At 40.2% G+C, this 23,157-nt stretch overlaps 1 protein-coding gene across 1 annotated transcript in view; it reads right to left on the bottom strand.

The window, feature by feature from the left end:
• galnt2 (UDP-N-acetyl-alpha-D-galactosamine:polypeptide N-acetylgalactosaminyltransferase 2) overlaps nucleotides 1-23,157 on the bottom strand; it is a 296,051-nt gene that overhangs the window by 155,422 nt on the left and 117,472 nt on the right. The window contains exon 8 of the mRNA XM_039748294.1: nucleotides 20,302-20,389. Within this exon, the coding sequence (XP_039604228.1) occupies nucleotides 20,302-20,389 (88 nt within the window). The remainder of the gene's footprint in view (nucleotides 1-20,301; nucleotides 20,390-23,157) is intronic.

Here is a 23,157-nt window from a genome sequence, read left to right as displayed (position 1 = left end):
AACTGTGCCTGCTTCAAGAAACAGCAAATGTCTGAAATAGGAAATTTTTAAAATGGTTGTTTGCAGTGTAATTGCTAGTGATTTGAAAACAATAGTTAATGTAAAAGTAAAGTAACTGGCTCATATTGAAATAAATTATAGCAATTGTCTCCGCTCCTGCATAGCCAATTAGGGTCCGGAAATGTAAGAGCCAATTTTAGAAAGTTAAAGTTTTGAGTTAAACTCATATTAATGCTCGCTTAATTTGAATAGAATATACATTTCTGCCATAGTCATAGACAATGGTATAGTCTTTTCTGCCTATAACTTAGTAAGAGATAGAACCTTCTTACTATAACTGAGAAACAGTGTGATAATAGGTTCTGTTGTTGTTTAGAACAGGTCCCAGTACATAAAGACTTAAAAGACCCATTTCTACTCAGAGATAGGATAGGCATAAAGTTTTCTGATCATCATTTAGAAATGGTTCAGAAATGTTCATTGATTAATAACAATTTGAAATGCAAAAAGATTTAAACTTTGAACAGAACTTTTCTTAACAAGAATTTTTCTTTTTTTTTTTTGCTATTTTAAATTTTCTTTTTTGTGTGAATTGTTTTACTTTAAATTTTAACTAAAACTTTTAAAATCGAAGATATTTTGTCTGTGGTATCATTTTGGTGCGTCAGGCTTTTGTTGAATCCCATTTTTCGAGTCAGAGCTACTGAACTTTGGTAATTTTCGAAAAATGCAGCTATAGTGCGAATGGGGGGAGAACTGGGGTATGGGTTATTTTGAAAGAAGAGCATGTCAAGAGTGTTTTGGAAGTGAAAAGAGGGTCAGACAAACTGATGATTATGAAGCTAGAAATTGCAGGTGTGATGTTATCAGTGCATATGCCCCGCAAGTTGGGTGTGCGATGGATGAGAAAGATGATTTCTGGAGCGAGTTGGATGAAGTAATAGACAGTGTACCCAAGTGACAGAAAGTGGTGATTGGGGCAGATTTCAATGGACATGTTAGTGAGGGGAACAGAGGAGATGAGGAGGAGATAGATAGGTATGGTGTCAAGGAGAAGAATGAAAAAAGTCAGATGACATTAGATTTTGCAAAAACGATGGGAATGGGTGTGGTGAATAAATATTTTAAGAAGAGGGAGGAACACAGGGTGACATACAAGAGTGATGGAAGATGCACAAAAGTAGATTATATCATTTGCAGAAGAGTCAATCTGAAGGAGATTAAAGACTACAAAGTGGTGGCAGGGGAAAATGTAGTTAGGCAGCATAGGATGGTGGTCTGTAGGATGACACTGGAGATCAAGAAGAGGAGGAGAGTGAGGGCAGAGCCAAGGATCAAATAGAGGAAGTTGAAAAAGGAAGACTGCAAGGTTGACTTTAGGGGGGAGGTAAGACAGGTATGTTGTGGCAGTGAAGAGTTACCAGAGAGCTTGGCAACTGCAGCAGAAGTAGTAAGGGTGACAGCAAGAAGGGTGCTTGGTGTGTCATCTGGACAGAGGAAAGAGATAAAGGAAATCTGGTGGTGAAATGGGGAAGTACACGAGAGAATACAGAGGAAGAGGATGGTGAAAAAGAAGTGGGATAGTCAGAGACATGCAGAAAGTAGACAAGAGTACAAGGAGATAAGGCGCAAGGTGAAGACAGGGGTGGTGAAGGCTAAAGAAAAGGCATATGATGAGTTCTATAAGATGTTGGACACTAAGGAGGGAGAAAAGGGCCTGTACCAATTGGCAAGATTGGATAAAGATAGAAACATACTCACAAGCGAGCGAGTAGAGTGTGTTGAGCAGATGGAAAGAGTATTTTGAGAGGCTGATGAATGAAGAGAGAGAGAGAGAGAGAGAGAGAGAGAGAGAGAAGGATGGATGATGTGGAGATAGTAATTCAAGAAGTGCAATGGATTAGCAAGGCGGAAGTAAGGACAGCTACAGTGCATCCGGAAAGTATTCACAGCGCTTTTTCCATGTTTTGTTATTTTACAGCCTTATTCCAAAATGGATTAAATTCATTTTTTTTCCTCAGAATTCTACACACAACACCCCATAATGACAATGTGAAAAAAGTTTACTTGAGGTTTTGGCAAATATATTAAAAAAAAAAAAAAACTGACAAATCACATGTACATAAGCATTCACAGCCTTTGCTCATGCACCTTTGGCAGCAATTACAGCCTCAAGTCTTTTTGAATATGATGCCACAAGCTTGGAACACCTATCCTTGGCCAATCTCGTCCTTTCCTCTTTGCAGCACCTCTCAAGCTCCATCAGGTTGGAAATGAAGCGTCGGTGCACAGCCATTTTAAGATCTCCCCAGAGATGTTCAATCGGATTCAAGTCTGGGATCTGGCTGGGCCACTCAAAGACATTCACAGAGTTGTCCTGAAGCCACCACTTTGATATCTCGGCCGTGTGCTTAGGGTCGTTGTCCTGCTGAAAGATGAACCTCGCCCCAGTCTGAGGTCAAGAGTGCTCTGGAGCAGGTTTTCATCCAGGATGTCTCTGTACATTGCTGCAGTCATCTTTCCCTTCATCCTGACTAGTCCCCCAGTTCCTGCCGCTGAAAAACATCCCCACAGCATGATGTTGCCACCACCATGCTTCACTGTAGTGATGGTATTGATCTGGTGATGAGCGGTGCCTGGTTTCCTCCAAACGTGACGCTTGGCATTCACACCAAAGACTTCAATCTTTGTCACATCAGACTAGAGAATTTTGTTTCTCATGGTCTGAGAGTCCTTCAGGTGCCTTTTGGCAAACTCTAGGTGGGCTGCCATGTACCTTTTACTAAGGAGTGGCTTCTGTCTGGCCACTCTACCATACAGGCCTGATTGGTGGATTGCTGCAGAGATGGTTGTCCTTCTGGAAGGATTCTCCTCTCTCCACAGAGGACCTCTGGAGCTCTGACAGAATGACCATCAGGTTCTTGGTCACCTCTATGACTAAGGCCCTTCTCCCCTGATCGCGCAGTTTAGATGGCCGGCTAGCTCTAGGAAGAGTCCTAGTGGTTTCGAACGTCTTATACTTGAAGATGATGGAGGCCACTGTGCTCATTGTGTCCTTCAAAGCAGCAGAAATTTTTCTGTAACCTTCCCCAGATTTGTACCTCGAGACAATCCTGTCTCAGAGGTCTACAGACAATTCCTTTGACTTCATGCTTGATTTGTGCTCTGACATGAACTGTCAACTGTGGGACCTTATATAGACAGGTGTCTGTCTTTCCAAATCATGTACTGTATAATCAACTGAATTTACCACAGGTGGACTCCAATTAAAAGCTGCAGAAACATCTCAAGGATGATCAGGGGAAACAGGATGCATCCAAGCTCAATTTTGAGCTTCAAAGCAAAGGCTGTGAATACTTATATACATGTGCTTTCTCAAATTTTTTTTAATTTTAAAATAAATTTGCAAAAACCTCAATTAAACTTTTTTCAAGTTGTCATTATGGGGTGCTGTGTGTAGAATTCTGAGGAAAAAAATGAATTTAATCCATTTTGCAATAAGGCTGTAACATAACAAAATTTGGAAAAAGTGATGCGCTGTGAATACTTTCCAGATGTACTATATGAAGAGGATGAAGAATGTAAAAGCTGTTGGTCCAGATGACAAACCTGTGGAAGCATTGAGGTGTTTAGGAGAGATGGCAGTGGAGTTTTTAACCAGATTGTTTAATGGAATCTTGGAAAGAGAGAGGATGCCTGAGGAGTGATAAAGAAGTGTACTAGTACCAATTTTTAAGAATAATGGGGATGTGCAGAGCTGTAATAGCTACAGGGGGAATTGACGAGCCCCAGCATGAAGTTATGGGAATGAGTAGTGGAAAGTAGGTTAAGAAGGGAGGTGTTGATTAGTGGTCAGCAGTATTGTTTCATGCCAAGAAAGAGCACCACAGATGCAATGTTTGATCTAAAGATGTTGATAGAGAAGTATAGAGAAGGCCAGAAGGAATTGCATTGTATCTGTGGACCTGGAGAAAGCATATGAAAGGGTGCCTCAAGAGGAGTTCACATACTGTATGAGGAAGTCGAGAGTGGCAGAGAAGTATGTAAGAGTTGTACAAAATATGTATGAGGGAAGTGTGACAGTGGTGAAGTTGGTGGTAGGAGTGACGGATGCATTCAACGTGGAGGTGGGATTACATCAGGGATTGGCTCCGAGATCTTTCTTATTTGCAAGAGAGGATAGGAATGAAGGTCAGTAGGAACAAGACAGAATACATGTGTCTGAATGAGAGGAAGGTCAGTGGAATGGTGAGGATGCAAGATGTAGAGTTGGAGAACCTGGAGTAGTTTAAATACTTGGGATCAACAGTACAGAGTAACGGGGATTGTGGAAGAGAGGTGAAAAAGAGAGTGCAGGCAGGGTGGAGAAGAGTGTCAGGAGTAGTTTGTGACAGACGGTTATCAGCAAGAGTGAAAGGGAAAGTCTACAGGACGGTAGTGAGATCAGCTACATTATATGGGTTAGAGACGGGGGCACTGACCAGACAAAAGGAATACAGAGCTAGAGGTGGCAAAGTTAATGTGTGACAAGGATGGGCAGGATTAGAAATGAGTACTTTGGGGGGGTGAGCACAGGTTGGAAGGTCGGGAAACAAAGTCAGAGAGGTGAGTTTGCATTGATTGGACATGTGCAGAGGAGAGATGCTGGGTATATTGTGAAAAGGATGCTAAAGATACAGCTGCCAGGCCAGAGGAAAAGAGGAAGACCTAAGAGAAGATTTATGGATGTGGTGAGACAGGACATGCAGGTGATGGGTGTAACAGAGCAAGATGCAGAGGACAGGAAGATACAAAAAAAGATGACCCGCTGTGGCAACCCCTAATGGGAGCAGCCAAAAGAAGAAAAAGAAAATGGAATTATATGTAAAGAAAGCAATGGGATATAAATCTAACTTGGAACCCATCAGTAAAATAATAACTATAGAAAAGTGTGAGTTGGATTAATATTTATGTGTAGATTCTACTTGGCAGAAAGTTTACAGCACAAAACACACAAAATCAAAACCTTTTCAATCTTACTAGGTCTGTTACAGTCAAGTCAGTAAAAGTTTGTATATTATAAGACAAAATATCAATATATGTTGCATTTACTGTTGCAATCCATTGGTGGTTTGCAATGGTTAATTGCCTAAATGTCGCTAAAGCAGTAATGGCTAATTAAAGATATGTTTTGACACAGCCTACTTTATCTCTAATTTCAGTGATTGAGCCCATATTTTTTTTCCTGTTCTTCACATTTGGGTCATTCATTTTTAAACTAAGACTATAGTAATCATTTACTTTACTCTGTGTCTCTGAGACCTTGAAGCTTATGTGCATGTATAGTATTCTGTGCGGGTAGGACCCCAGAAATGCCTCCAAACCCAGGGGCAGCACCGCGCACAATGGTAGCAATCCAAATGAATTCAACTCAGCTGCAGATGTGGGTTTTTAAATAATATTCACTAAACAATTTGTTTTAAAGTGTAATGCCTGTCATATTTTCACTTGGTGTGTAGAGGGATGCAGTACAAGTATTACTATTATTTTTTATTATTGTTAAATTACAATTTTCTTTTGTTTAAGGAATACACTCATGCATTTGTCTTTGTGTATTTTGTCAATTTTATGTTACGATTATTTGTTTCCTTTTATTCATTTTTTATATTAATAGAAGCTGCATAGCAGTCTTCATAATACATAATGGGGCTTCATAATACTTACTGGGGTTTGTAAAATGATCAGTGGAGAGTCGACATATTCTTTCTGTGTTCATATACATTTTTCCTGTACTCTAGCCTCCTCCCAGAGTTCAGTGATATTTCTGCTTGGTTAGACTTTGCCTTCAGACATAGATGGACCCAGAAAATATCCATAAACAAAGTTGAAAGAAACTTTCAACTTATTTGTACTATTGCTAATTAGAGGTCATTATTTTGTGCCAGGTCCTGTTATGTATCTTTTGGTATCACAGAAATGATAAAACACAGTAGTGAAAAAATGAACAATATCCAGAAAGCTAATTGTACTTTTCATAAAAATATAACATTATATGAGAGGTCATGTTTTGCAAAGTTACGATCTACAACTGTGTCTCTACTATTACTTTAACACTAGAATTACCAGAGCCTACGAAAAAACTCGTAAATCCGTCCTACCTTAAATCGCTTCTTAAAATCGTTCACAGCTCTCCACCAGCATCATTTGTCATTTAATGTGCTGATAAAATCAGGCTGCACGCAGCCGGCTATTCCATTGCCCCACCGACTTAGAACGTGCACAAACTTCTCCCAGCTCATGCCTTGATTGATTTTCTGGGAGTGAAGTGGAGTTTTAGAGTGGAAATAATAGATCGTTGTTTGGAACACACGCATTTCATGTGTGCTCCGTTTCTACAGTAATCTGTGTAAACACATTTTTAAAACAAATGTTTTTATATTCTAGTAGTAGATAACAAAATGTAGGTATAAACTCTATAATGTATGAAGCCTGAAGTCCAAATATCAAATAAATACTTTCGCAAAAGGTACAAATCTAACACAACAATTGCACTTTTATTCAAAAATATAACCGCAGAAACAAAAAGCCGCTTTAATATGCAACATTGACACCCATTTATTAGGACTACCTCCGTGGCGCAATAGAATCAGCTACCGACTGGGAATCAAAAGGTCGCGAGTTCGATCCTGCACCTCTCTGTTTTGAGAAGTAAACTGCTCTTAGTCTTACTATTTTAGAATAAAAACATACATTTGATTTCAGTCTGTAACAGCGGGTGTAATTTATGATACTTGTAAAGGTTAGCTTTGGTTTTTTTTAGTCAGTTTTATCTCAGCCGCGTTCATGAGCCCAAACACACCCCACCCCCGCATCTGACACTGCTGTTTTCACATAGATGCGCTATAACAGAGGTAAACTCAGCTCCCTTCTACGTCGGAGCAAGAATGCACATACCATTGCTTGCATACTAAAGTGCAGGCACTTTTCGTGGCATTACACACATTTTTGAGCATGCCCTCTACACACTACTTGTGACTTTAGGCAGTAAGTAAATAAAGGTAAATCGTGTCATAAAATGATTTCTTCAAAACGTCACATATATTTGTCTCTTTCTTTTTTTAAAATGTGCGTTGATCACCGTAGCACACAGCATCTGGCCACCTGCATGTTCTTGCATGCACTGAATAAGAGACAAATATACAGTCTGACTGAGAGAATCAGACTGAAAAAAATCAAACATTTAGAAATGTCATACTATTACAGCTGATCAGACACTGTTCGTTTTCAAATAATATTGCATTACTCTCTATGATGTGGTTTCTATTACACACCTGAAAGAAAGAGACAATATATGTCAAAACATCATCGCACAAATGCCAGATGCTGTGTGCTACAACATGCTGACAGTGATCAACGCACATATTAAAAAATGAAAGAGACAAATATATGCAACGTTTTGAAGAAATTATTTTATGACACAATTTACCTTTATTTATTTACTTACTTCCTAAAGCCTAAAGTCACAAGTAGTGTGCAGAGGGCATGCTAAAAAATGTGTGTAATGCCACGAAAAGTGCCTGCTGACACTTTATTATGCAAGCAATGGTATGTGCATTCTTTCTCCGATGTAAAGGGAGCGGAGTTTACCTCTGTTATAGCGCGTCTATGTGAAAACAGCAGTGTCCGATGCAGGGGTGGGGTGTGTTTGGGCTCGTGAACGTGGCCGAGATAATAAAACTGAATTAATAATAAAAAAAAAAAAAAACAACAAAGCTAACCTTTACAAGTATCATAAATTACACTGGCTGTTACAGACTGAAATCAAAATGTATGTTTTTATTCTAAAATAGTAAGACTAAGAGCAGTTTACTTCTCAAAACTGAGTGGTGCAGGATCAAACTCGCGACCTTATGATTCCCAGTCGGCAGCTGATTCTATTGCGCCATGGAGGTAGTCATAATAAATGGGTGTCAATGACGCATGTTAAGGTGGCTTTTTGTTTCTGCAGTTATATTTTTGAATAAAAGCGCAATTATTGTGTTAGATTTGGACCTTTTGCGAAAGTATTTATTTGATATTTGGACTTCAGGCTTCATACGTTATATAGTTTATGCCTACATTTTGTCATCTACTACTAGAATATAAAAAACGTTTCTGTTTTAACAATGTGTTTACACAGATTACTGTAGAAACGGAACACACATGAAATGCGTGTGTTCCAAACAACGATCTATTATTTTCACTCTAAAACTCCACTTCACTCCCAGAAAATCAATCAAGGCATGAGCTGGGAGAAGTTTGTGCACGTTCTAAGTCGGTGGGGGGATGGAATAGCCGGCTGCGTGCAGCCTGATTTTATCAACAAATTTAGATGACAAAAGACGCTGGTGGAGAGCTGTGAACGATTTTAAGAAGCGATTTAAGGTGGGACGGATTTACAAGTTTTTTCGTAGGCTCTGGTAATTCTAGTGTTAAGGAAACCTGCATCAAGGGTTGCATAAATACTTTTTTTTTTTAGTAAAATAATACATCACACCTTAAGTGGATTAGCAGAACCTAGGATTATTATGTTATTTTAAATGGAAAAACTGTTCAAAATTTTCAGTTTTTAAAATACACACCAGGCAGCACGTTGGCGCATTGGGTAGCGCTGCTGCCTAGCAGTTAGGAGACCTGGGTTCGCTTCCCGGGTTCTCCCTGTGAGGAGTTTGCATGTTCTCCCTGTGTCTGCGTGGGTTTCCTCCGGGTACTCTAGTTTCCTCCCACAGTCCAAAGACATGCAGGTTAGGTGCATTGGTGATTCTAAATTGTCCCTAGTGTGTGCGTGTGTGTGTGTGTGTGTGTGTGTGAGGGCTTGCGGTGGGCTGGTGCCCTGCCCGGGGTTTGTCTCCTGCCTTGCGCCCTGGTGTTGGCTGGGATTGGCTCCAGCAGACACCCGTGACCCTGTAGTTAGGCTATAGCAGGTTGGAAAATGGATGGATAGAAAATACACACCATACTACAAATATATACACATAAACTCTTAAGAAATCGGAGCAATTAACCAATTAATTTAAAATAATGCAGGCACTGGTAAGCGCATAAAGAAAGGCAAAATGTTTATTTCCGTTTTCAGCTAAATCAGAGTTTTAGGTAAACAAGGTACATTTTCTAAGGTGTTTAGTTTGTTAGCCAAGAAACGAACGAGGAAAGAAAATTCATAAGATCACACCTTTTTAAGAGAAATACACCCAGACAACACAGATTTGATTGACTGTACGTACAAAAACTATCCTCTATAGCCGATATGTTAACAAATTATATTTTTTTATTTATTAAAGGAAGTGTCTGTCTACAGTTTAACATCCAGCTCCTAACATACAGGAAATCATCAAAAATAACTGTGTGTCATTTTCAACTTTATGAATTTAAAAGTTCATAAACCCAAATTCTCTCTCGTTCAATGAGAACGTGCACTTCTGAATTTAAGGTCACTGTTCCCTCCTGGAAAAGAGTGGATTGTTGCCTACTGAACATGAGTGAGCAGATGTCTATGTAGAGGAAGGAAGAAAGGAAAAAAAAAAAAAAAAAAAGGTTACCAGAATTAGGGTCCTTTGCAGGGCTTTGTAGCTCACAGTTCATGACAGGGTGAGAAGTTCTGAAATATGAGAGGAACTTGGAGATGCACTAATGCTCCTCTAGGTTAACACTAAAATCTCTGAAGCCTACGAAAAAACTCAATCCCGGACCACCTTAAATTCCTTCGCAACTCTCCATTAATGTCTTTTGTCTTGCAAATATGTTGATCAGCACCGGCCGTAGACAGCCTACTATCCCATCCCCTACCGACACAGCTTTAATTCTCCCAGCTTAAGTCTGTTTATATGGGTGTGAAGTACCATGAATTGTATACAGCAAATAATATAGCATTATTTAGAACATAGACTGTATTTCATGTGTGTTCCGTGTCTACAACAATCTGTGTAAATGTAGGATAAAAGGAAATGTGAGGCAAGAAATGTTGAACACATACAGTCCTATGAAAAAGTTTGGGAACCCCTCTCAGCCTGCATAATAATTTACGCTACTTTCAACAAAAAAAAAAAACAGTGGTATGTCATTCATTTGCTAGGAACATCTGAGTACTACGGTGTTTTCCGAACAAAGATTTTTAGTGAAGCAGTATTTAGCTGTATGAAATTAAATCAAATGTGAAAAACTAGCTGTGCAAAAATTTGGGTACCCTTGTAATTTTGCTGATTTGAATGCATGTAACTGCTCAATACTGATTACTTACAACACCAAATTGGTTGGATTAGCTTGTTAAGCCTTGGACTTTATAAACAGGTGTGTCCAATCATGAGAAAAGGTATTTAATGTGGTCAATTGCAAGTTGTGCTTCCCTTTGACTCTCCTCTGAAGAGTGATAGCATGGGATCCTCAAAGAAACTCTCAAAAGATCTGAAAACAAAGATTGCTCAGTATCATGGTTTAGGGGAAGGCTACAAAAAAAGCTACCTCAGAGGTTTAAACTGTCAGTTTCAACTGTAAGGAGTGTAATCAGGAAATGGAAGGCCACAGGCACAGTTGCTGTTAAACCCAGGTCTGGCAGGCCAAGAAAAATACAGGAGCGGCATATGCAGGATTGTGAGAATGGTTACAGACAACCCACAGATCACCTCTAAAGACCTGCAAAAACATCTTGCTGCAGATGGTGTATCTGTACATTGTTCTACAATTCAGCGCAATTTGCACAAAGAACTTCTGTATGACAGAGAGAAGAGAAAGAAGCCCTTTCTGCACTTACGCCGCAAACAGAGTAGCTTGTTGTATGGAAATACTCATTTAGATAAGCCAGATTCATTTTGGAACAAAGTGCTTTGGACTGATGAGTCATAGCAAAAAACACTTTGCATGGCAGAAGAACAAATCCACATTCCAAGAAAAACACCTCCTACCTACTGTTAAATTTGGTGGAGGTTCCATCATGCTGTGGGGTTGTGTGGCTAGTTCAGGGACTGGGGCCCTTGTTAAAGTCGTGGGTCGGATGAATTCAACCCAATATGAACAAATTCTTCAGGAAAATATTCAAGCATCAGTAAAAAACTTGGTTACACAGGGTTTAGATATTCCAACAAGACAATGACCCAAAACACAGTTTGAAATCTACAAAGGCATTCATGCAGAGGGAGAAGTACAATGTTCTGGAATGGACGTCACAGTCACCGGACTTGAATATCATCAAAAATCTATGGGATGATTTGACGCAGGCTGTCCATGCCCAGCAGCCATCAAATTTAACAGAACTGGAGAGATTTTGTATGGAAGAATGGTCAAAAATACTTCCATCCAGAATCCAGACACTCATCAAAGGTTATAGGAGGCATCTCTAGAGGTTGTTATATTTGCAAAAGGAGGCTCAACTAAATATGAACGTAATATCTCTGTTAGGGTGCCCAAAATAACTCTTTTAGGGCGGATGTCGACTTTTGTCAACAGGAGGGGTTGAGGGCGCATGTCGACTAAAGTCGACATCCACGGATTAAGGGCGATAATCAGCTGTTAATGGCGACAAATCTCACTGTCATGTCACAGGCATTCACTCTGTGCTTGGAGGAATGCTACACTCGTTGACTCGGCAACTAATCCTTGCGTGTGCATGAGTTGTGAAATGTAAACAATGGCAAGATGGCATCCACATGTGATGAGGGAGCGAAGAGAGTGCAGAAAAGAAAACACTTGTCAGACAATGTTTTGCGCATGATCGCGGAGTCAGACTCCTATTTTTCAGAATCGGATTTTATTGACAGTGATCAGGAGATCGAGCAAGAGAGTGAGAAGCCGGCATCAACTGATCAAACACCAGCCGATGCCGCGCCAGCAGATCTGCTGCCAGTTGAGCGCCTTCGCGCAGTTGATGCATCTACGGCAAGGTTCGCGTGGGATAAATACACAGACACTGATCCGTTGAGAGCCGATCTGGCTGCTGGGCTGCAAGACGGCATGGCTTGCTGTTGGACACGACAGACCACCAGCTGCTGTACTTCAGGCTGCTCGACGAGATAAACAGGTAGGCAGAGAAATTTTTTGAATCAAGGGTTGTGTTTGCATCGCATTCTCGTTTTTCAAAGTGTAAACCCACAACAAAAGACGAGATGAAGCGTGCTGTGGTATTACAAATAGAGATGGGACAGAACTGGTGATATAACTTCAGGGAGCATTGGTCCAAACGTGCTTTGTCCCCTGGTGGCTTTGGACAGGTTATGCAGCATGGTGATAGGTACGTGCTGCTGCAAAGTTTTATTCACTTCTGTAATAAACAGAAGCAAATCCCATGGGGTGAGCCAGGCTATAATGCCATGCATAAAGTTCACAAAGTTTCAGAAGATGAAAAGAGGTGACAATACGGTTTTCATGCGGGCAGAAAACTTGGTGGCAGTGGAATGGCACAATGGCAAAAGGGTGACTTGTCTCTCTACAGTACACACTAACAATATATGTGAGAAAGTGCAGCAACAGACAACTGAAAAGTAGGCACCAAAGCAACACGTATTGTAAGCAGTGCAATGTGGCAATGACTGAAATTGGCTGCTTTGAGCGAGATCAGACTTTGCAGGACTTGGCTGTGTAAAATGTATGTGATATGTATGTAAAATCATAGAGTATGCAGGCTCATACAACATGCAAGACAGTAACATTTGTCAAAAGTAAATTTTTTTTGTTGATTTGATATGTCAAACAATTGCTTTGTGTTCTTTTTTAAAAAATGTTAGTTTTTGGAAAAATATTCAGCCCAGGGAGATAAGAAACAAAAAAAATTAGCCCTAAAAGAGTTAATGCAACTGTCTAATTTGTTATGATGCATATTGCATATTTTCTGTTAATCCAATAAATGTAATGTCACTGCTGAAATCCCACTGTTTCCATAAGGCATGTCATATATTAAAAGGAAGTTGCTACTTTGAAAGCTCAGCCAATAATAAACAAAAACCCAAAGAATTAAGAGGGGTTCCCAAATTTTTCATATGACTGTAACTAGAACAGAAACTTTTTATAGTAACTAATGACAATATTTTGACATGAATGTGTGAAGTCTAAAGTCCAACTATTAAATAAACACTCAAAAAAGACACATATAACAAAACAAGTGTGCTTTTTTCAAGAATTTAACCAAAGTAAAAGATATTGGGACGATACACACACCCACATATACGTCTACTTGGATGTAATAGCCGTTGTAAATTTATGATACTTGTAAAAGATAGTGTTTTGTTTCATTGTTGACTTTGATTCTCTCAATCATGTTCGTGCTCCTCCTGATCGGACACTGTTAAGTTTTCAAATAAAGACATGCTATAACAGAGGTGAACTCAGATGAGGATAAAGGTTCTACATCGCAGAAAGAGAACAGAAGCAACGCCAGAAATGTTGACTCACACATTAGAACAACACAGCTGTTCCAGATGTAAAGGGGGCGGGGGGGGGAATGTATGAATGTAACTGAGAATAAAAGTGAATAATGAAAGAAAATGCTAACTTTTACAAGTACTATAAATTTACACCAGATGGTGACTGTTGGTGGACTGCAATTTTAAAGTCATTCCTGCAATTCATCTGACCATAACATTTTTTCTACTTGGCCTCAGGATCTTCAAAGGTGCATATTGGCAAAGCTTAATTGAGACTTAAAATGGCTCAATTGAGACTTTCCTTGAGAAGTGGCTTTTATCTTGCAAACCACATTTGTGATATTGTTTTAACATGCACACAATGACAACATTTTGCCAAAATTTTCTGTAACTGCTTCAAAGTTGCCATAGGCTCTTGGTAGCCTCTCTGACCAGTGTCTTCCTCACTTATCCATCCAGTTTGGATGGACAGGCTGATCCAGAAAGGGTCCTAGTAATACCAAACACTTTTCACTTCTTGATTATGGACTTTACTGTACTCCTACAGATTGAAAAAGTCTTTGAAATGTTATGTATCCAACTCCTGACTTATGCCAGTCTATAACTTTATCCCTCAGATCTTTTGAAAGAGCATTGCCACCCACAGTTGATTGGTTGCTTTCAGCTGCACTTCAAAGCACTGGAATGCAATAGGAATATGTGTTTTCATATTGTATTAATCAGAATGATTACAGTTGATCACAGGTGGAAACCAATTAGCTTGGTGTGCAATAGTGAAAGGGATTAGTTACTTCTGATTAATTTTACAAGTGTTTTATAGGAGGGGGTGATCTTTTAACCATCTCAGTGATTGTTTTTTTTTTTCTGAACTGTTGCTATTATCTTTCACTTGGTGTGGCAAAGTGAGGTCTGAGGCTGGTGGGTGAATTTTAAATAAATAGCTGCTCTTGGATCTTTGTGTGGGGGCATTGTAACGTGGAGAGAATGGTTCCCATGCGCAATGCAGGAGTAGATGGCCCTGTACTCAGTGCACATGTGCAGGATCACCCACAATCTTAATTGGCGGTGAGAGCTGCTGATAACAGCAGCTGTGCCACATCCCTGGATTTAAAAGGGAAGCTTGAGTGCTAGAGGGAGAAATAAGGCCGAATGGAAAGAAAGAGAGAGATTGAGAAAAAGAAAATGAAAGGAGGTTAAAAGATGGAGAGGCTGAAGGCAGGAGGCGGAGAGATCCGGTGCAAGTGACCGGATGAGGGGCAGAGAAGCAGGCAGCTGGGAGGAAAGTCCCTAAGGGAGTGAGTGACTGGTGCTTGGGGGCTGATGACCACTCCAGCTGAGTGACCTGGGAGCTGGAGTGGCAGAATCACTGCCCAGTTGGAGAGATTCACCCTAGAGAGGCAGTGGAGCTGCAGTGGAGTGAGAGGCATCTTGAAGGTGGTACCATGAACTACAGGGGTGAGAGCCTGGCAGAGGAAATTGGAAGCTTGATGTGGTTCCCTACCAGGATCCAGAGAGGGCTACATGGGCCCCAAGCCTAGGAACACCGTGTAAGGGTGGCCGCAAGGACCCCTTAGGTTTAAATCAAGGAGACGTCAGTTTTAACACTTGAATTACCAGAGCCTATGAGAAAACTTGTAAATCCGGCCCACCCTAAATCCGTTCGCACCTCTCCGTCAGCGTCTTTTGTCCTGTAAATATGACGATTAAGACAAGCAGCAAGTAGCCAGCTATTCCATCCCCCCACTGTCAAAGAAAGTTCACAAAATTCTCCCAGCTCATGCCTTGTTTGATTATCTGGGAGTGAGTGAACTGCTGGAGTTTTAGAGTGGAAATAATAGATCGTTATTTGGAACACATGGTTTTCATGTGTGTTCCATTTCTACAGTAATCTGTGCAAACACATTGTTAAAACAGAAACTTTTTCATATTTTAGTAATAGCTCGGGGCAGCCGAGCCGGTGCAAAGATAAAAGATAAGATTAAATCGAGACAACTTGAGAGAAAATGGCGTTATAAACCGTCAGTGCCTTCTGTGATCCTGGGAAATGTGAAGTCACTACCAAATAAGATCGACGAACTGGCTGTGCTGGTGAAATATGTCAGAACCTACAGAGAATGCAGCTTGCTGTGTTTTAGTGAAACGTGGCTAACAACTACCATCCCAGATGCTAACGTGGAGCTACCCGGGTTTAGCACAGTTAGAGCGGACAGAGACGCAAGTACCTGCGGAAAGAAGAAAGGTGGAGGACTCGCTCTTTATGTCAATACAAAGTGGTGCAACTCAGGACATGTAAGCGTTAAAATCTCAAATTGCTGCAGGGACATCGAACTGTTGGCCGTAAGTCTGCGTCCCTATTACTTGCCCAGAGAGTTTGGACACGTGATTGTTGTTATTGTTTACATCCCCCTCAAGCGCGAGATGGCGAGTGACATCATCCATTCCGCAGTTGCTAAGTTACAAACGCAGCACCCTGAGGCACTTGTGCTAATCGCTGGAGACTTTAACCATGTAACGCTGGACAAAACATTACCTGCCTTCTCCCAGTATGTGGATTGTAACACTCGGGAAACAGGACTATTGACCTACTGTATGCAAACGTTAAAGACGCATACAGCGCCACCCCGCTGCCTGCGCTTGGGAAAGCAGATCATAACCTGGTTCTGCTTCAGCCTCAATACAAACCAAGAGTGAGGCGCTACCTACAACTACACGCTCATTCAGGAAGTGGTCCCTGAGGCAGAGCAGGCTCTGAGAGACTGCTTTGGAACTACAGACTGGGATATATTGCTTGGGTCACATAGTGAGAACATTGAAGAGGCTGTTGAATGCACAACTGATTACATCAACTTCTGTATGGACATTGTAGTTCCAGTAAGAACAGTATGCTGCTATGCTAACAACAAGCCATGGGTTACAAGTGACATCAAGGGCCTTTTGAACCAGAAGTAAAGGGCTTTTAAAGGTGGTGATCAGCATGAGCTCAAGTGCGTGCAGAAGGAACTCGAGTCCAGCTCAGGGCGAAAGAGCAGTACAGGAGAAAGCTGGAGCAGAAGTTGCAGAACAACAGCATGAAGGAAGTGTGGGATGGGATGAAGATTATCACTGGCTGCAGCTCGAGCGGGTGCCATCATCGAGACAGGCGTGGAGAGAGCAAACCAAATGAACAACTTCTTTAATAGGTTTGATCACTAACCCACTCTCACCTCGAGTACTGCATCCTCCAACCATCCTTCTGCTGATACCAGCATAGGTGAGACATCCCCACCCACAATTACAGCAGCCCAGGTGAGCAGAGAGCTGAAAAGACTTTGTGCCAGCAAAGCAGCGGTCCAGATGGTGTATCGCCACGATTGCTGAAGGCCTGTGCGTTGGAACTGGGGAGTCCTCTACAGCGCATCTTCAACCTGAGCCTGGAACAGGGAGAGTCCCAAGGCTTTGGAAAACATCTTGTATCACTCCTGTCCCAAAGGTATCACGTCCTAGTGAGCTGAATGACTTCCGGCCTGTTGCTCTGACGTCACATCTGATGAAGACCATGGAGCGGCTGCTGCTTCACCACCTGAGGCCACAGGTCCGCCACGCCCTCGACCCTCTGCAGTTCGCATACCAGGAGAAGGTGGGAGCGGAGGATGCCATCATCTATATGCTACACGATCCCTCTCCCACCTGGACAGAGGCAGTGGTGCTGTAAGAATTATGTTTTGGACTTCTCTAGCGCCTTCAACACCATCCAACCTCTGCTCCTTAGAGACAAGCTGACTGAGATGGGAGTAGACTCACACCTGGTGGCATGGATTGTGGACTATCTTACAGACAGACCTCAATATGTGCTCTTGGGAACTGCAGGTCTGACATTGTGTTCAGCAATACAGGGCGCCGAGGGGACTGTACTTTCTCGGTCCTGTTCAATCTATATACATCAGACTTCCAATATGACTCGAGTCCTGCCAGTGCAAAAGTTAGCTGATGACACTGCTATTGTGGGCTGCATCAGGAGGAGGAGTACAGGAAGCTAATCAAAGACTTTGTTAAATGGTGCGACTCAAACCACTTACATCTTAACACCAGCAAGACCAAGGAGCTGGTGGTGGATTTTAGGAGGCCCAGGCCCCTCATGGACCCTGTGATCATCAGAGGTGACTGTGTGCAGACCTATAAATATCTGGGAGTGCAGCTGGATGACAAATTGGACTGGACTGCCAATACTGATGCTCTATGTAAGAAAGGTCAGAGCAGACTATACTTTCTGAGAAGGTTGGCATCCTTCAACATCTGCAGTAAGATGCTGCAGATGTTCTACCAGACGGTTGTGGCGAGTGCCCTCTTCTACGCGTGGTGTGCTGGGGTGGCAGCATAAAGATGAAAGACGCCTCACGCCTGGACAAACTTGTTAAGAAGGCAGGCTCTATTGTAGGAGTAAAGTTGGACAGTTTAACATCTGTGGCAGAGCGACGGGCATAAGCAAACTCCTGTCAATCATGAATAATCCACTGCATCCACTGAACAGTGTCATCTCCAGGCAGAGGAGTAGCTTCAGTGACAGACTTTTGTCACTGTCCTGCTCCACTGACAGACTGAGGAGATCGTTCCTCCCCCACACTATGCGACTCTTCAATTCCACCCGGGGGAGTAAATGCTAACATTAATTATTTTTTTTTATTTTTTCATTTTATTACTATTTAATTTAATATTGTTTCTTTGTATCAGTATACTGCTGCTGGATTATGTGAATTTCCCCTTGGGATTAATAAAGTATCTATCTATCTATAACTGTTACAAAATGTAGGTTTGTGTCTGTAACAGACTGTGTACATTTATAGTACTGTACTTATATTAAAAAAAAAAAAAAAAAGTTACTTTTTTTATTTCACTTTTATCCTCCCAGTCACGATCACCATACACAAACCGCCTTTAGGATCTGACGCTGTTAGTTTTTATTTGAAACTGAGAATAACTGTAGATGTGAGTAGTGTTTTGAGGCAATGGAACTGGACATTCTGATCTGGAGGGATAAAAGCGGACGCACAAATGCTGGTGAATCTGCCTTCTTCGTATCTCACCGTCACTTTATTTTATTTATTCAGTTTTATTGAGTGTTCCTGCTGCACTGAATAAGCTCATGCCTTCTGGTACACAATGTTGACGCAGCACGGAGAAAAAAAAGAAAGAGACAAATATATGGGACATTGGGTATAAATTTATGATACTTGTAGAAGTTAGCTTTTTTCAGTTTTATTCTCTCAATCACGCTCTAACAACCCCCCCACGCCTCTCCTGATCTGACTTTATGCAACAGCAGCAACGTAAATTCACATACGATCTAACGCTGTTAGTTTTCAAATAATGTTGCACTAGTGCGATGATGTTTTTTCGGATTAATTTTATACCCAATGTCCCATATATGTATTTCTTTTTTTCTCCATGCTGTATTGACATCGTACACAAGAAGGCTGCACTGAATAAGCTCCAGTTATTTACCTTTATTTATTTACTTACTTCCTACAGCGTGAAGTTACAAGTAGAGCGCAGAGCGTCCCATGTACATATACAAAGTACAGCAATGGCAAAAGTGCATTCTTGATCCAATTTAGAACCGTCGTCCTGATCTGAGTTGACCTCTGTTATAGCGTGTCTATGTGAAAACAGCAGTGTCAAATAGGGGGTCGGGGGGGTGTTGGGATCGTGAAAACAGCTGAGATAATAAAACTGAATTAAAAAAAACAAAAAACAAAGCTAACCTTTAAAAGTATCATAAATTACACAGGCTGCTACAGAATGGAATCAAATGTATGTTTTTATTTTAAAATAGTAAGAATACGTGCAGCTTACTTCTTAAAATGGACTCGCCCGGGGTCGAACCCAAGAAATTTTGATTACCAGTCAACAGTTGATACCATTGAGCCACCGAAGCGATCATAGCAAATGCGTGTCAATGTCGCACCCTAATTCTATTTCTGCAGTTATATTCTTGAATAGAAGCGCACTTGTTCTGTTATATTTGTACCTTATGTGAAACTGTTTCTTTGATATTTGGAATTCAGGCTTCACACATTATACACTTCATGTCTACATTTTATCATTATTACTAAAACAAAGTTTCTGATTTAACGATGTGTTTACATAGATCACTGTAGACACGGAAAACACATGAAATGTAAGTGTTCCAAATAACGATCTAGTATTTATAAAAGGTGTCATTTTGTTTGACTTCTCACTCTATATATAGCAGGCTGCTTGCTGTTTACTGCTTATCCACACATTTACAGAACAAAAGACGCTGACAGAGAAGTGCGAATCGATTTAAGGTGGGACGGATCTACGAGTTTTTTCATAGGCTCTGGTAATTCTAGTGTTAAGGAGTGCAAACAGGGCTCATGTTTTAAGGACAGTTTCCTCCCATGTTTTTAACCTCTTTTTTAAAGGAATATTTGATTTATTTTTAACCTCCACTGAACACCTTTTGATGGGATTACTTATTTGCTGAACATTTTATACTGCATTGTTTGACACTTTGTTCTTTTTTTTTTTTAATAAAAGCACTAGAGCACTTTTCAGATCTTCCCATTGCTTTCTGATTGTTTACCCTCATCCTGGTCGTGACTATCGATGGTGTTGGGTTCCCAAAACAAAAATGGGAGCGTGTAGCCGACCTGCACCGTCACACTTGGCTGTTACAAGTTGCATTGAGCAAATATAGGTGGGAAGATATTTTGTGTGTGTGTATTTTCATTTCAGGCTGCAAAGGGGGTGGTTCTTTTCTATACCCACTGCATATTAATCAAAAAGGCAATAATGTGGTTTAACAGCATAATATTATGGGCTGGAGTGTAACCTGTTCTTTATCCCTACACTTAAGTGGAGTTTAACTACTAAAAGATGAATATAGGAAACAATACTTCCTCTCTTCTGAAAATAAAAATGTCAAAATCCATACCGCCTTTCAGGTCTGCAGAGGCTCCAACATACTGGAAGTTATCCATATTTATAACATCAATAATAGGAGATACAACTCTTGTTTTATCCTGTAAAAATTAAGGAAAAACAAATAAGAAATGAACAATTTGTTTAAAATATAGAAAATAGGACAAACTTATTATGTCATGGGCAAAGTGACTGGTTAATTTAAGAAAATTACCAAATGTATATTATTAAACTTCTGCACAGAAATACAATTAAATTGCTACTATAGACACAATATGAAATTTCATATTTTTGTAAACTAATGTTCATTGTGAAGAAAATGTTTTGATTGAGGCAGTGATGCACACTTATTTCTCTAAAAAATATTTTGAAAAATATACATAAGCTAAATGTAATTTCCAAAACTGTACATTCTCTTCACAGTCAAATAAATAGTAATTTGCTATCTGAAGACTGTTCAAAGGCGTTTATTTGCCTATGTGCATGCCCATCCTGCACTTACTAAATTTTCAAGCTGTTATGGTATATCAGTGGTGCATTGTTTGTGATGTAAAAGCAGTTTCAAACACTTGCTTTTTCTCCTTTACTTTGTAAGACCGTATCAGAAAACGTACTGTAGCAATTCCTCTGGAAGCAAATTATATTATGTAGCAGATATGCTGGCTGCATTAATTAATAGCTTGTGCTTGCTATAACACCAACATCTAAAAATCATTGAGTTGATCATATTCTGGATTTTCTATTATATTGTATTTTTAACAAATACTTCGAGTGGTATCTTTATTTTTTGAGAGGACTGATTCATTTAGAATGTCATCTTTTCATTTTTAAACTTATATTGGTTTTACTGGACAATGTACAGAGGTTATACGATTTGTAGTCTATTTAACACTTCAAATGGTAGACTTAAAACTAATGCATCCAAGCTTCAGGCAAGGATGCAAATATATTTTGTTGCATTTTGGTTTTAGGAATAAAACCCTTCAAAACATTTTTGGTCTCTTTTTTGGTCAGTTTCTAATACATATCTAAATTAATAAAAGGCAAATCACTGACTGACTCACTAATTCTCCAACTTCCTGTGTAGGTAGAAGGCCGAAATTTGGCAGGCTCACTCCTTACAACTTACTTACAAAAGTTAGGCAGGTTTCATTTCGAAATTCTACACGTAACAGTCATAACTGTAACCTACTTATGTACATATATACCGGCCATTGCAGCTCCATCGCCGTGTGAGGTGGAGTTGAGTCTCTCATCGTCACGCCTCCCATGTAATTGAGTACCTACCTATATAAGGACGCCCGTCAGCGGCAATCCAATAGGATACTCTACCGCTAAATATTCGCGGGTTTAAAGCTATGCTTATGGAAACGAACATGACATGGTCAGGGTGGTGTTTGGCACAAACTCAGCGAGAGCAACTGCGAGAGAAACCTTTAAGTGCCGGGTCATAGCTAACTTTAAATAAAGCCGTGGACATCGCACGAGATAGCACAAGCACAGCTCAGAACCTTCGATGCATGTAGTCCGAGCGACTCACGTGAACTGACTGTGAACGCAGTACACAGACAAAAAGCAAGAGCTCCAAAAAGCGCTGAACAAAAAAGCATTACACAATTGAGAAGGCAGCAAAAGAATATGAAGCGAGTGACGCATACAAGCATACTCATAAGTGCAGCTACTGCGGAAACAAAGCACACGGTGGAAAAAGTCAATCTCCAGCTAAAGGAAGACAGGGGGGAAATAAAAAAAACCCTTGCATGCAGTGTGTGATGTCTCAAATAAAGAGGAAGATGAGCTGCTTATTGATGCAGTAAGAAAGGAATCGATGAATGAAACCTGATATCTTTACAACAGTTGACAAACACGGAATGTAACTTGAACACAACACATCCTCCAAATACGAACCTGATTGAAAGAAATAATGATAATCAAATCCTTGATGACAGCAACACTCATAAAAGTCACAAAACAATTACACTGACAATCGTGTTACGTTATTTTCAAAATGTTTCCTTTTCTTTTTTATTACTTCTTTAACACACTACTTATCCGCTGCGAAGCGCGGGTATTTTGCTAGTTTACAATAAAATTAACACATGTGCACTAACTTTCTTGAACAGAGAATAAATTTACATTTATGTATATAGCAAATGTTTTGTATTTAATGAGTCTGAATCACTTATTTACTGTTCCCAATCCCATATTCATTTGTCCATTTTCTGAACCAACATTTTTTAGTGCAGGATCGCAAATGCAATACAGGAACCAAAACTGAAATGGGAAAAAATCCATTTCAGGGTTAATCTAAGTTTAAAACATATGAACAACTAAAAATTATGTATACTTGACAAATCTAAACTAGTGGCAATGTGCTACAAAGCTCTAGAGGCACTAGGGCTACCTGCAGAAACAATCTGAAAGCTACACAATAAAACTCTATAGTAACTGCATGTTTTTCTCAATTCTGCCACAGACAAATATTCCTATCCCAGTCTGGAATTTTTATGAGAAAGCCAGTAAACTTTATAATTAATTGAGAAAGAAGGCACCAGAACAAATTGTTTTAAAATAAAAGTCAATTTCTTTAATAACCATGGAGAAAACAAAGCTTTGGTTATTCTAATTCTAGCCGGTGGTGACATTTGCGCTTGCACCAATGCTCACAAAGTACTGTGGCAACTCACTAATATAAATTTCTGAGATTGACAAAGAAAACCCAGGCTCACAAATCATTATTTTGGGTGATTTTAACCAGGTCCTTCCTAAATATCAACAGCAAAAAAATGCTCTACCAGCAATGGAAATACCGTAGATCCCGGAATATAAGCCGACCCCTTTCTCTACCCACTAAATTACATGTATTTGC

Source organism: Polypterus senegalus, chromosome 3 (genome assembly GCF_016835505.1).
Source record: "Polypterus senegalus isolate Bchr_013 chromosome 3, ASM1683550v1, whole genome shotgun sequence".
In the NCBI taxonomy this organism is placed as follows: domain Eukaryota; kingdom Metazoa; phylum Chordata; class Cladistia; order Polypteriformes; family Polypteridae; genus Polypterus; species Polypterus senegalus.
This window is presented reverse-complemented; position numbering and strand designations above follow the sequence as displayed.